General features: G+C 39.8%; 1 protein-coding gene across 1 annotated transcript in view; it reads left to right on the top strand.

The window, feature by feature from the left end:
- The window catches only part of TNNI3K (TNNI3 interacting kinase), a 311,086-nt gene extending 297,303 nt beyond the window's left edge, over window positions 1–13,783 (top strand). The window contains exons 24-25 of the mRNA XM_065910902.1: window positions 10,318–10,397; window positions 13,684–13,783. Coding sequence (XP_065766974.1) covers window positions 10,318–10,397; window positions 13,684–13,760 — 157 coding nt within the window. The 3' untranslated portion in view covers window positions 13,761–13,783. The remainder of the gene's footprint in view (window positions 1–10,317; window positions 10,398–13,683) is intronic.
- Window positions 13,784–14,053: the final 270 nt, after the last annotated feature.

Below are 14,053 nucleotides of genomic sequence, written 5' to 3'. Positions count from 1 at the left end.
CATCAAAGAAGACTAGAGGTTTACCACTCCAGCTTATATTCTTGACTTCACTCTGACCTTAGCGTATGAACTTGAATACGTTAATTCACTTTACATGACTTCAGTGTACTTCTCAGTAAAAAGGGAGGTGGATAAATGAAGGGACGAGGAGTGGGCTTAATTACTCTCATGCTACCAAGATCTCACAGTTCTGTATTTAACAGGATTTCCCTTTTTTGGATACAAACAGTGAAGGATAAGAAAGATTCTGCTATATTTAAAGGATTTTCCTCAGTTTAGCAGGCAAAGTCCACCTCCTGCTAGACTGTACAGCTGATTCATTTATACCTGTTTAAAGCAGAGGTAAATTGAGAGGTGGTATGTTGTCAGGTTACTGTTGAGCACATTAATAATTTATAAACCATCAAGGAATTAATGCACACTTTCAGTTCTCACTGCATTTTTCCTTATTCATAATTCTTTACCTAATTGCTTTTTCCTTTAAAAGTAAGGGAGCTGAGACCTTGGCTATTTGCCTAATGGCTCAAACAGAGCCATGACCCATTGCCAAGTCTTTCAGTCTTTTTATAGCCCGGGGACATTTGCCATTGATAGAAAGCTGATGGGCTTGATTTTCCTGAAAAAGATACTTTGCACTGACCTCTGACTCCATTAAACACTTTGGCCATTGCCCATTTACTGTAATGTGTGCAATAAATTTATTTTAATTTAGGACATTATCAAGTAGGGAATATTGACAAAGACAAAATAATGTTTTCAAAACAGCCAGAGGGAAATCATGAATAAATAAATATGTTGAATCTAGCTGATAAATTAACAAAGGTTTATTCATAGTAATCTGACTGGACTATTTCAAAGTTAGGCCAAAGGTGATTCTGTTTCTAATAGAAATGTCGCCTTTCTCTTTAGGCCAAAGAAAAGATGTGTGGCATAGAGAGAAATTGCAAAGTGTACAATGGCATTTATCCCTTCTGACAAATCTGTTTTAAATAGATGTATTTGTTTACAGCTAAATGCCAAAAGGAATAGCCAGATGACTCTAGTAGCCCTTTCTATGGCAAGGCATTTATTTTCTTTGTGTAAACACCTTTATTAGGGATCTCAACAGGCTGTTTCTTCACCTTTTCTTTGTATTAGTCCTTTAGATTAGTGTCAAAGCTCTGAAATTCTGGTTAAATATTGCCTGTCTGTGTTTCCCTTTGAGTGAAATAAATGACTCCTAACTTGGATATATTCCTCTGGAGGAAAGGGTTGAGGGTGCATATGGCTGATCCTTGGGCTAATATCCTTACACAGGTAACATGGTTCAGACAGAGGGCAAAAGGATCCAAAAACCACCAAGCATATTTGCAAAGCTGTGAGGCCTTAGATGGTGCTAGTTTATGCAAAATCCAAATGACTAAATCTTCCAGGTTACAGGCCACCCTGGAGGGCATTTTTAGCTGCATAAGACTAATGGGAACAACTTGAAAGAAATTTTTGCCTGAAGTGTTTAATCACACCGGTAACCTAATTGCTTTCTATTCAACTTAGGACAGTGTTTAGGAAGATGAATCCATGTGTGCGGCTTAGGAAACCTTACACAAGCTCAGAGAGTCGGGAAGAATCATAAACATCTCATTTAGAAAGTTTGGTGTGTGTCTCATGTTTTGACATCACTGCTCAGGGACAGGGAAGCCATTGTTAGGCAGTGGAAATTATACTTTTTTAAAAGGTCTAACAAAGCAAGACATGAGAAGCTGATTCTGGTCTCTCTATGATGAGGAGGCATATTCTCCCTAAGAATTTTCTTGATCACTTTTGTATGTAAAGGGTCCAAAACTCCGTAACTCTTGACTCATTCAGTGAGCTCCCCATGTGGTAACACATCAACAGTTTGACATGTGCTGCTGTTATGTGTGTGTGTGTGTGTGTGTGTGTGTGTGTGTGTGTGTACTCAGTCGTGTCCGATTCTTTGTGACCCCATGGACTATCACATGCCAGCTCCTCTGTCCATGGGATTCTCCAGACACGGGTACTGGAGTGGGTTGCCAGCCCTCCTCCAGGAGAATTTCCCAACTGAAGGATGAAACAGACGTCTTCTTCTGTGGCTCTTGCATTGGCAGGGAGAGTCTTTACCACTAAACTATCTAGGAAGCCCATACTGCTGTTAAATGAAGTGTATTTTAGAAGAGAAATCATGCACTGGAAGTATAAAGAGCTGTTGATCAAGTTCTGGCTCTGCCTCTTGCTAGTTCTGTGAGTTTATGCAGGTGATTCAAACTTCTTGAGTCTGACTTCCACCTGCATAAGACGGATGCCTCCTCGGACACCCAATGAAGGTTTTAAGCTAAACTCCATGGAAGTTTTAAACTCTTTAATCAATTGAAAAGTATGTGCAAGCTATAAAGCCCTCTGCAAATATAAGAAATTATTTTTATGTCACTGTGACAGAACTTAATGTTCTAGGTCACTTTATTTTTATCTGGTTGTTTTAATTTTCCTCTTGCTTGCAAGCCATGGAGACTGTATACGTGTGCTGTAATTCACCAAGGCAAAATCCCCAGCACAGCGTATGCTGCATTTGGAAGAATATGATAAAATTGGTTTCTCTTAGATTGTATGCCCATCTGAAGTCTTCTTTGGAATGTAATTCCGTCAGAAGCAATTATGGCACTAGCAGGTATTCTGAGAATTCATGAATCCCACAGCCAAAGCCATGATTTGCTGCTTCAATACCAGACGCATTTGGCAGACTGTGATCTGGAAGCCACGATGTGGTGTGTGTATGCGTGTGTGTGTGTGTGGGGGGGCGCCTGCTCAGTCCTGTCCAACTCTTTGTCGACTGTAGCCCTCCAAGTTTCTCTGTCCGTGGGATTCTGCAGGCAAGAATACTGAAGTGGGTTGCCATTTCTTCCTCCAGGGAATCTTCCTGACCCAGGGATCCAACCTGCACCTTACATCTCCTGCACTGGCAGGTTGATTCTTTACCACTTGTCCCACCTGGGAAGCCACAATACTGGCTGCTTTTGAGGCTCTAAATGGAGCCATTTGCACTCCCTGAGGCATTGGCTGTTCCCATCACTTGGGAGAGACGGGACCCAGATTCCCCGGGATCTCTTTAGACAGTCTTTTTCTTCCTTCCTCATGGACAATATGCCTTTCTGAATTAAGAGATGACAGTGTTTTAGGGTTTTTCCCCACCCCTCAGGTGTTCGACATGAGTTTTCTATAAATGTGCCTTATATAAAAACCCTTGTGAAGCAGCTCAGAATTTTTCAGTGCCAACTTTACACAGCCTGTCATTCAAATCCTTAATGATGGGTTTATGTGAAAGTGACTTCTCTACACTTTCCTTTGCTTCATCTTAGATGGCAGTGTGGTTCTTCCTTTGAAGAAAAAAAGCACTCAAGAAGATGGTTCCTTCAGGCAAATAGCATGGTTCAGTTACTGTATCAAATGAAATGTATATAGACAAAAAGCTACAAACACCAGCTTGAGCAGAAGTGGTAATGTAGAGCTAGGTCTGCGGGTGTGTGTGTGGGAATCAGGCATTCAGCCCTGGCCAAATGTCAGTTGGTGCAGATAAGGAAGATAAAAATCTTCTGCCTAAGTGGGAACTGTGTAATTTCACTCTGCCTTTCCAATACATCAAAGCTAGTTTCAGAGACTACATCATTCCCAGATACCTTCTGAAGAATCATAGAATGTAAGAAATAGAGGTCATGTGACTTCCAGATGGACACCGGGTTCCCTCTGTAGCACCCAGTTGGAACCAGATGTTCCAACCACAGCTGGGTTATGCCTGGAGATGGGATGTTATCCCCTTCTAGAACAACTCAATCTATTTATGGACACTTCTAATGTTAGGAAATGCAGTATTTTGTTTGCAATTTTCCCAATGTCTAAACAGTAGGAGATGTCACCTACTTGAGGTCTTTGTAGATTCTGAATATTCAACCAGTGACAATCCAATCTAACCATCGTCACCTGGCACAGACCTCCCCTCATTACTCATAAAGCAATCGGGTGAAGTTCTGCCCATGATATGAGTCTAACTCTATGTTCTAACCTATGGATTGCCCCTTTAAGTTTATCCTTACTGAAAAGAAATAAAGCAAATCTAGCATATTTTTTTTCTTACTGACACCATGCTAGCTTCTAGTGATCAGAACTGTTTTTAAGTGTACAGAAAAACTCTGTTTTCATATTCCTTTTGGGAGTTTTGCCCATAATATGCATTAACCCACCAGTTTAGTTTGTGGACTCTGCCTAACTCCTGCTTTGGAGAGTTGAATCTACATTTGGGTGTGTTCTATCTGCTAGTGCTTTTCCCACTCTTCAAGGTTCCTCTGTACCTTATGTATATATTGATTTACTTCTCCCTGGATAATATTTTTGCTTAATGTGCTTGTCATGAGAGTCATTATCTCTGCATTCATTTCAGCCAACATAGCCTCATATTTTAGTTTTGAATGTCCTTGTTGTCTTTGCTCAGGGTACAAGAGTGACTATTTGCAAACAAGCTATGTTGCGCTGACAAGCCACAGTCTGAATGATGTGCACACACAAAAATACAAATTGCGTTATTTGGATTTAGGTGTGAACTGGCCTCATTAGCAGCCAATCAACTAGGTAGTCTGTAACATAACACGTGAACTGAGAAGCAAAAAATAACTTCTGAATTTTGGTTCAGGTCTTCCTGTTGGATAAATTATTCATTCCCTAGTGTACCTTTTGGGTATAGTGGCTCAGCTGGTAAAGAACTCGCCTGCCAGTCCAGTAGACACAAGAGACGCAGGTTCAATCCCTGGGTCGGGAAGATCCCCTGGAGAAGGAAATGACAGCCCACTCCAGTATTCTCACCTGGGAAATTCCGTGGACAGAAGGAGCCTGGTGGGCTACGGTCCATGGGGGCCACAAAGAGTCACGCATGACTGATTGACTGAGCAGACACACATGCAGTATATCTTTATAAGAGAAAATGACTGATGATTATGCTTATCTTTGCATATCCATCATAGAGCTAATATGAACTATTTAGCCTAAAATGACTGAAAGTGTTTTAGCACTAAAATAAGATATATCAATATAACGTTGTAGTATGCAAACACTAACCTAAAGACTGTCTTATTCTCTTTAAAAGACAAAGTTTCATTCCATTCCCATAAAAGGTATATATAAAATTACCATTATAATATTATATATCATTTGTATATATGCCTATATATGATACATATTATCCTTTTAGCATAAAGAAAGCCTCCTAGGTGACCAGTAACATGAAACACTGCAAAATTGAGTGTTTTCCTTACCTGCCATTGGTTCAGATTTACTTTCACTGAATTCAAGGGGCAGCTGCATCCCGGAAATGCCTATTTACACTGGCCATGACTTCAGTCAACAGAGGTCCGGGTGTGTCTCTGAAACTCTGGGCTTCTGTGAGACTCGCACTGAAGTCTGGATACCCATGGGTTGAGGACAGTTAGTTCCACTGATCAAGGTCTGGTTTCTTCTGCTTGGTTTGCCTTGACTGTGCTTAGCTTCCATCTGTCTGTCATCCTAGAACAGCAGCCAAAGACAGCTCATGTGGTATCTCTTGGCAGGAAGGTTAAGTCCCCTGGCACAAATTGCATTCAGCAACTAAATAAATAAGACAACTTGGAGATGGGCTATTATTCATAGGAAACCAGATAGCCTTTTTGATGATAAAATATTTATTCCCTATTGTCTTCTTGTTGCCAAGACTACTGCTTATGGCTCATTTCTTACAAGGAGCTTGAGTGCAAAAGAGGTTACAGGAATTAGTACGGTAATTTTGATTTTGAAAAATATCTTGAATGAGATTATGTTGTCCAAAACTGAGTGTCATTTGCCATTTAATGTTGATTGAGATCATGCTATGTCCCACTTTAGTTCAATATTTCCTTTTTTTAATCATTGTTTTTCTCTAAGAAACGGTATCTTCACTTTATAGCTTAAGAAATTAACCAAACATGTAGTCATTTTTAAGGCAGCTAAGTGAATTAATCTATGTGAATTCATACAAGTGTTTAGAAAAGTCTAACTTCTCCAAATGAATATTTTATAATAACTTAACACACTTTTATTATTTTAACTATTTACGAAGTACCAGCTAAGTCCTGCAGAAGACTCACAGGTATTAGGATCTCAGACCTGCACAGGCATTCTGTTTAGTGGGGTATTAGTATGGAAATATAGATCATTCTACACCAAGGCAGACTCTGATAAGCCCTGTGTCGGGAGTAAAAAGTACTAGAGAGAGATGGAATTCCAACTGGGAGTATCCAAGAGGACGTTGAGGAAATGCTTTCTTTGAGTTGGAACTTGATAAATAATAGAAGTAGGTAACATTTCTGAGTGGTTACTAAATGTTAGAACTGTTCAAAATACTTTAAAACTTATTAATATTTCTTTAATTCTCTAAAATTAACATTATAAGTGAAGTCTTGTTATAATTCCCATTTTATAGTTGCACAAACTGAGGCACATGCCAGTTAAACAATTTGCCAAAAAGGTTGTAGAAGTAATAAATAGTGGAGTGAAGACAAATTCAGGAGTCATGCACCAGAAGACATATTGTTATTAAAAAGAGGGGCAAGAATATACAATGCAGAAAAGATAGTCTCTTCAATAAGTGGTTCTGGGAAAATTGGACAGCTACATGTAAACAATGAAATTAAAACACTTCCTAACACCATACACAAAAATAAACTCAAAATGGATTAAAGACCTAAATATAAGGACAGGCACTGTAAAACTCTTAGAGGAAAACATGGACAAAACACTCACATAAATTGCAACAAGATCTTTTTTTGACCTACCTCTTAGAGTAATGAAAATAAAAACAAAAATAAACAAATGGAATCCAAAGCTTTTGCATAGCAAAGGAAATCATAAACAAGACAAAAAGACAACCCTCAGAATGGGTGAAAATATTTGCAAATAAAGCAACTGACAAGAGATTAATCTCCTAAATATACAAACAACTCATGCAGCTTAATGTAAAAAAAAAAAAAAAAAAAAAACAGCCCAATCAAAAAATGGGTGAAAGACCCAAATAGACATTTCTCCAAAGAAGACATAGAGATGACCAGCAAACACATAAAAAGATGCTCAGTATCACTAATTATTCTAATTCTTAGAGAAGTGCAAATCAAAACTACAATGAGGTAAATCCTCACACAATCAGAGTAGCCGTAAGCCAAAAAAATGCTGGAGAGGATGTGGAGAAAAGAGAGCCCTCCTATATTGTTGGTGGGAATGTAGATTGGTACAGCCACTATGGAGAATTGTGTAACATATCCTTAAAAAGTTAAAAATAGAACTACCATATGACCCAGCAATCCCATTCCTGGGCATATAGCAAGAGAAAACCATAATTCAAAAAGGTACATGCACCCCAATGTTCATTGTAGCACTATTTACAATAGCCAGGGCACAGAAACAACCTAAATGTTCGTCAACAGAGGAATGGGTAAAGAAGATGTGGTGCGCATATACAGTGGAATATTACTCAGCTATAAAAAGGAGTGAAGATTGTGCCACTTGCAGAGACATAGATGTACCTATAAGTAAATCATAAAGAAAAGAACAAATATATATTAATACATATAGTGGAATCTAGAGAAACTGTACAGATGGACTTATTTGCAAAGCAAAGGTAGAAATACCAATATAGAGAATATATGGATCTCAAGAGGGGAAAGGAGGAGGTGGGATGAACTGGGAGATTGGAGCTGACATATATGTATATAGTACTGTGTATAAAAGAGATAACTAACGAGAACCTGCTGTATAGCACCAGGAACTCTACTCAGTCCTGTGTTGACCTAACTGGGAAGGAAATCCCCAGAAGAGGGGATATGTGTATACATAAGCTGATTCACTTTGCTTTATAACAGAAACTAACACAGCATTGTAAAGAAACTACACTCCAATAAAAATTAAAAAAAAAAAAAAAGAGAGAGAGAAAAAGAAAGAAAAGCATTCCAAGCAGACCTCACAAATGCAAAAGCTGTGAACTGGGAGAAAGCTTGGAAGGTTCAAAGGACAGAAAGAATGCCAAAAGAGGGGCTTAGCAAAGATGGTGAGAGGGGTACGAGACAAGGTTTGAGAGAGCCTTGTATTTGAGGGTAAAGTGTTTGTGTTCTATTCTAAATGAACTGGGAAGTCGTTGGAAGGTTTTAAGTATGTTTTATTTATATAATATTCATTTATTTATTTTTGGCTGTGCTGGGTCTTTGTCACTGCACGAGCTTTTCTCTAGTTGTGGTGAGCAGGGGTTACTTTCTAGTTGCAGTCCATAGGCTTCTCACTGCAGTGGCTTCTCTTGTGGTGGAGCATGGGCTCTAGGGCATGCGGGCCTCAGTAGTTGCAGCAGTAATTGCTGCTTCCGGGCCCTAGAGCATAGACTCAGTAGTTATGGCACACGGGCTTAGCTGCTCTGTGGCATGTGGGGCTTTCCCAGATCAGGGATCGAACCCGTGTTTCCTGCACTAGCAGGTGGATTCTTTACCACTGAGCTTCCAGGGAAGCCCTTCAGTATGTCTTAGGCAGGTAAATGGTTTCAGTTCAGTTGCTCAGTCATGTCCGACTCTTTGCAACCCCATGGACTGCAGCATGCCAGGCCTCCCTGTCCATCACCAACTCCCAGAGATTATTCAAACTCATGTCCATTAAGTCAGTGATGCCATCCAACTATCTCAACTTCTGTCGTCCCATTCTCCTCCCTCTTTCAATCTTTCCCAGCATCAGGGTCTTTTCAATGAGTCAGTAAATGGCGTATGCTTTTATATTTTGAAAAGACTACTCTGGGTAATATATGGAGAATGAATTATAAGGGGACAAAAATGAAACCAGGAAAATCAATTAGGAGGCAAATTGCAGTAGTCCGGACAAGAAAGATATATGGCCTAAACCTTGAAGGAGGAGAGATGGATGGATTAGGGATACATTTTGGATGCAAAGTTAAAAAGATTTGAATTAGATGGAAGATATAAGAAAAAGAAAGGTACAAAGAATGACCACAGAATTTGGGGTTAAGTAACTGAATGGTGTAGTGCCAGTAATGAGCTGGAGAGAACTGCCTTGGGGACAGGGGGAGTTACAAGTTCTACTGTGGACATAGTGGGACAGCTCTGGGGGTAACTTGGGTTGCCTCTTTAAGGATGCTAAAGCATGGATGAGAGAAACGGATACAGGAGGAATTACAGATATACGACTGACAGATGTGATTTATATTAGGCTGAAAGCTCTGATAACTTCAGGTTTTGAGTCTTAAAAATTAGAAAAGAAGCAACCCCATTAACCTACATGGTAGAGTAGAAGTTTGGCAAAGAGAGGGATTAATTTAAGCCATGGAATCATGAGAAAATTCCCAATTGAATACTGGGCAAGGATACAGGCTTTAGAATATGGAAAACTTGGGTGTGAATCCTAGGTGAGCCATTTACCAAATGTATGTAACAAGTTTCTTAGTTGCCCCAGCTTCCATTTCTAATCTATATATTCAGAGACACTCAGTCACATCCAACTCTTTGCAACCTCATGGACTGTAACCCGCCAAGCTCCTCTGTCCATGGGGTTCTCCCAGCAAGAATACTGGAGTAGGGTGTCATTTCCTCTTCCAGGGGATCTTCCCCACCCAGGAATGGAACCCAAGTCTCTTACATCTCCTGCATTGGCAGGCAGATTCTTTACCATTAGCGCCACCTGGAAAGCCCTTCTGACCTATAAAATGAGAGAAAGAATAATGATAAAGATTAAATATAATGATATATGCAAATACTTAATACATAAGAATCATTCAATAAATACTGTTATCACTATCTCTTGTAATTCGTGTTATAATAATATCAATATAAAAATAACATTACCTTTTGGGATGTGTTTCATTTCTGTTGATTATGACCAAGATAATAACGTTCTGATCCTTAGTTCCTTTTAAGCAAGGCTTGCAAGGATATTAACTCAGATTTTATATTCAACTCTTTTTGCTATATTTAATCATCAAGACAAATTGCATATTATTTATGTGCTTTCCCCAATTTACAGATCAATACACTAAGGCTCAGAAAGGGTACGATGTCTAAGGTTATACAGCTAGGAATTGGAGCCTATCTAGATCTGACACACCTAGATCTAATATGCTCCAAATAATTCTGAACTCTTCCCAAACAAGTCAGTATAAGATAAAAGTACCGTTGTATCACATTGCCAGTTCTCTGATATCTATGCTGAGAGAATAATTGTTTTATAGAAATGTTATTAGCAAATGCCACGACGGTTTTCACAGTGTCTCATGGAATTTTCTAGTGCTGGACAATGTTCCCCTCAAGGCCTGTCTTTGGATGACATGAAGAAAAGTCTTCAGTTCTCAACCATTGACAAATATGGTAAGTACACAGATTCATCAGATTGACTAAGAAAACTACCCCTGGGAAGGTGATATCTGTTTAATAATGAGGTAGAGAAGATTCTATTTTGTAACAAGTAGAAATGAAGGGTGCTTTTAGAAACAGAGTAAGTGGAAAATTTGCTCTTGTAAGTCATATAAGTCTAGTTATCTTTGCATTTAATAATGTGTGCATAAGTTTGTAAGTGTATGTGCAAGTATATGGGAGTGTGTGTACATGTGGAAAAAGTACAGGTCTTATGAAAATAATCTCCTGCATCTCATGGCATTCCAAGCACCTTGCTGCCACCTGATTGAGTTCACTGCTTCTAAGACCCACCTCACAGAGATGTAGGGAAGAGGAGAAAACAACAGATGAGTTTCCACAATTGCACCATACCCTAGGGAAGTATTTCCTCTTTAGCAAGTACCCGAGGGTAAAATGTGAACCCAGCTATTCTCTCAAAAAGCTGGAGAGGAGGTGAGGGTCTCACTGATGGGATCCATTTTGCACAGGACTACTTTAGAAAGAGTTAATAGAGCTCTTTGAAATAGTTAGCACAGTTCTATGCTTGCCCCTGGAAGACAGAGGATGGGCAATAACCATTATCATCAGCTCCCATATTAAATTGCCAAGCCTCTGATGTCCTTTCTCCAACCCCTAAGCCTGAAAGGCTCTATATTTTATTGGAATTTTAGCACAATGAGCTCATTTATTCATGGGAAGTTCCTTTGAAAATATGTAGAGCTGAAAAAAAATGTATGTCAGTTAAATAGATCAGATTTATTACAAGAACTGGGTTTGTGGAAGAATAAATCATATGTTATGTTCTTGGTTCTGTGTTACTGAAGCCAGTAGACCCTGCAGCTTTGGGATCCTCACCAATGCACTTTGTCTGCAGAGTATCAGTACCTAAGGCATTAGAAAGCCTTTAAGAAATGAAGGGGGAAAATGTTCTGGATAGATACGACAGACTACTTGGGAACATTAAAGAAAGAAGCCTTTGTGCTTCTGACTCCCAGGACATGTCTAGAATGCAGCCGAGTGCTTTTCATTGTCAACTTTACGACATAATTGGCCACTCCAGTAACAGAGGAAAATATGTGCTAAGTGTCACATCATCACATTTTTTTATAGATATAATATCATTTTTTCAAACTTTTACAGATGTGACTGCACAACCACAAAATATAGGGCACCCTTTGAAATGTGTACTTTGACCAGGAGTCTTTTCCTTTCTTTGTGGAGTTTCAAGATGAAGCACTTCTTAAGGATCTGTTTCTTAAAGGGATAATACATTGAACAGAATTCCTCAAGATGGAGAAGTTAGACAAAAAAAGATGTAATCATACGAAAGTATGTTTTTCTTATGTGTATATGTACAAGGGGTAGAAGAAAACATGAGGGTGTTTGAATGGAGTGAGAGTCCCAGTAGATGAAAAAGATGTTTTCAATGTCTCCCACTAGGAACATCACATTGTACAAGACAGAACCCTTTAATTGCCCTCCATTTCCACTTCATAAACCACTTGTGGTATATAGCAGCAACTTTATGAACTGTTTCTTCCCCAAAGAACAGGGCTAGAGAATGCAGATAAAATTAAGTACATAGCTGTACTTGAGACCTTTCACCCTTAAGAAACAAAACACGCAAACATGGTTCAGTCTTTTCTTAAAGCCATGGTCAAATTTCATTTGGTCCCTCTCAAGCCGACTGCACAAAGACTATCTCTTCAACTCTGGTGATGATGGTATCAATGATAAATGTCAGCATCTATGTCCTGCTGATTTTGCTACCCATACCCGAAGGCAAGCCTGCCCACACTAGCAAGAAGGATGCTCACAATCAGATTTCCACTGGACCCCTATGGAGAGAGAGGCATGGAGCATCGTAGACCACTAAAATTGTATGTGGTACATTAGACAGTTGATTATACAGTAATGAGAGAATTACGAGCTTATTAAAGCATCTATCTATGCCTGGGATGGAGTTGCAGCTTCAGGCTGAACAAAAGGAAATATTTTTGCTCCAAGATACAGATTTTTCTCCACCCAGAGTTAGGATTCAGTAATGTGACTCCCGCTTCCCCTAACTGCAGCTGGCCGGGGCCAGCCCACTAGCGAAAGGAGCCCTTCAAACAGCATCAGCAGTGGTGGCTCTGCCTTTCCTGAGAGTTTATGTGCTGCCTAAGAGATGCTGATGGGGACCTTTCTTATGAAAATAAATATGCCCATTGAACGCGTATCGCCAGATGTCTAATGAAAATGTGGATGGCTGAGTTGGTTTTGAAAACTCAGCTACCAAAAGGGAGCAAAAGCAGCATTAGCTACTGACAAATGTGCCCATTTTCGCAGAAACAATGAATGGCTTCCCTACTCAGAGTGGAAAGGTAACTAACTGCTTCCCTGTGCACGTCCTACGTTCTCTAGGACCGAGGCCAGATCCTCAATTTTCTGGACACACCCAGGACTAGTGCTTCACTGAGCATCAAATGCCACTAGGATTCAGACCTAAGCATTGATGCACACTTAAACATTGGAGTCTCAGAGAAAAAAGAAAAAACAATCAGAGCCAATCTGATATAGAGAATACTCGCTTTTCTCTATTGCCATCTATATCTCCCCTTTCCAGCAGCCATCATCTGTTTCTCACTCACTATGTGTCAGACACTGCTAACTGTCTTATGTGTGTTACCAACTTTTTGGCTAAGTACCATTACTTCTCCCCTTTACAATGAAGACACTGAGGTTCAGAAAGGTTAACAAAAATCACAGAACTGGTAATAGTGGAGCCAGAGCTCAAACCCAGATTTGCCTGACGTGAAGCTCATCCTTTTAGCCATCATGATATTACCACCTTCCTGAATTGTACCCTTCTTTACTGCAAACTGTCACCTGGCCAGCTTGGGTTCACATCAGACTCCCATCATTGATGTTCCTCTGGTCTCAGCTCTCTGTTGTCATTGTAAATTTTGCTTTAGTTTTATAATTGCTTGCCAGCAACAGGCAGACAGACTCTGTTCACATGAGCCAGGAGAAGCTACTTAGCAGCTGTGTGTTACACTGGGTGAAGCTGTTAAGAAAAATGGGTAGGGGACTTCCCTGGCAGTTCAGTGGTTAAGACTCTGAGCCCCTGATGCAGGGGGCCCAGGTTCGATCCCTGGTCAGGGAACTAGGACCCCACATGCTGCATGGCATGGCCAAAACATTTAAAACAAAAAAGAAAAAAATGGGGAGATGGGCTGAAAGGCTAATAAGTAACATCTGAACTTTTTTCCTGATGCAGGCTACGTGTCTGATCCCATGAGCCCGATGCATTTTCATTCTTGCCGGAATAGTGGCAGCTTTGAGGATAGCAGCTGACAGCATTCCACATTTACCTAAGGAGAGTTTTCCTCCAAGCTGACAGTAACAATTGCAACCATGGCAGGCTTGCTTCCAATTATAATATTTTACCCTCTAAGGTCTCCTTAAATTGGCTTGCTCATACTGGTCCTATTTAATTCCCTACCACAAGTTGGGCTTTGGATTTGGGACTGAGGAATGAAATGCAAAAGAACCAAAATAAAATGTATTTGAAGAATTTTTTCTTTAATTTTGTAAGTTAAAAAAATAAATTCATGTTGTTGCTTGGAGATGGGGCCTCAGTCCATGGT

This window comes from Muntiacus reevesi, chromosome 1, assembly GCF_963930625.1.
Source record: "Muntiacus reevesi chromosome 1, mMunRee1.1, whole genome shotgun sequence".
Classification (NCBI taxonomy): domain Eukaryota; kingdom Metazoa; phylum Chordata; class Mammalia; order Artiodactyla; family Cervidae; genus Muntiacus; species Muntiacus reevesi.
This window is presented reverse-complemented; position numbering and strand designations above follow the sequence as displayed.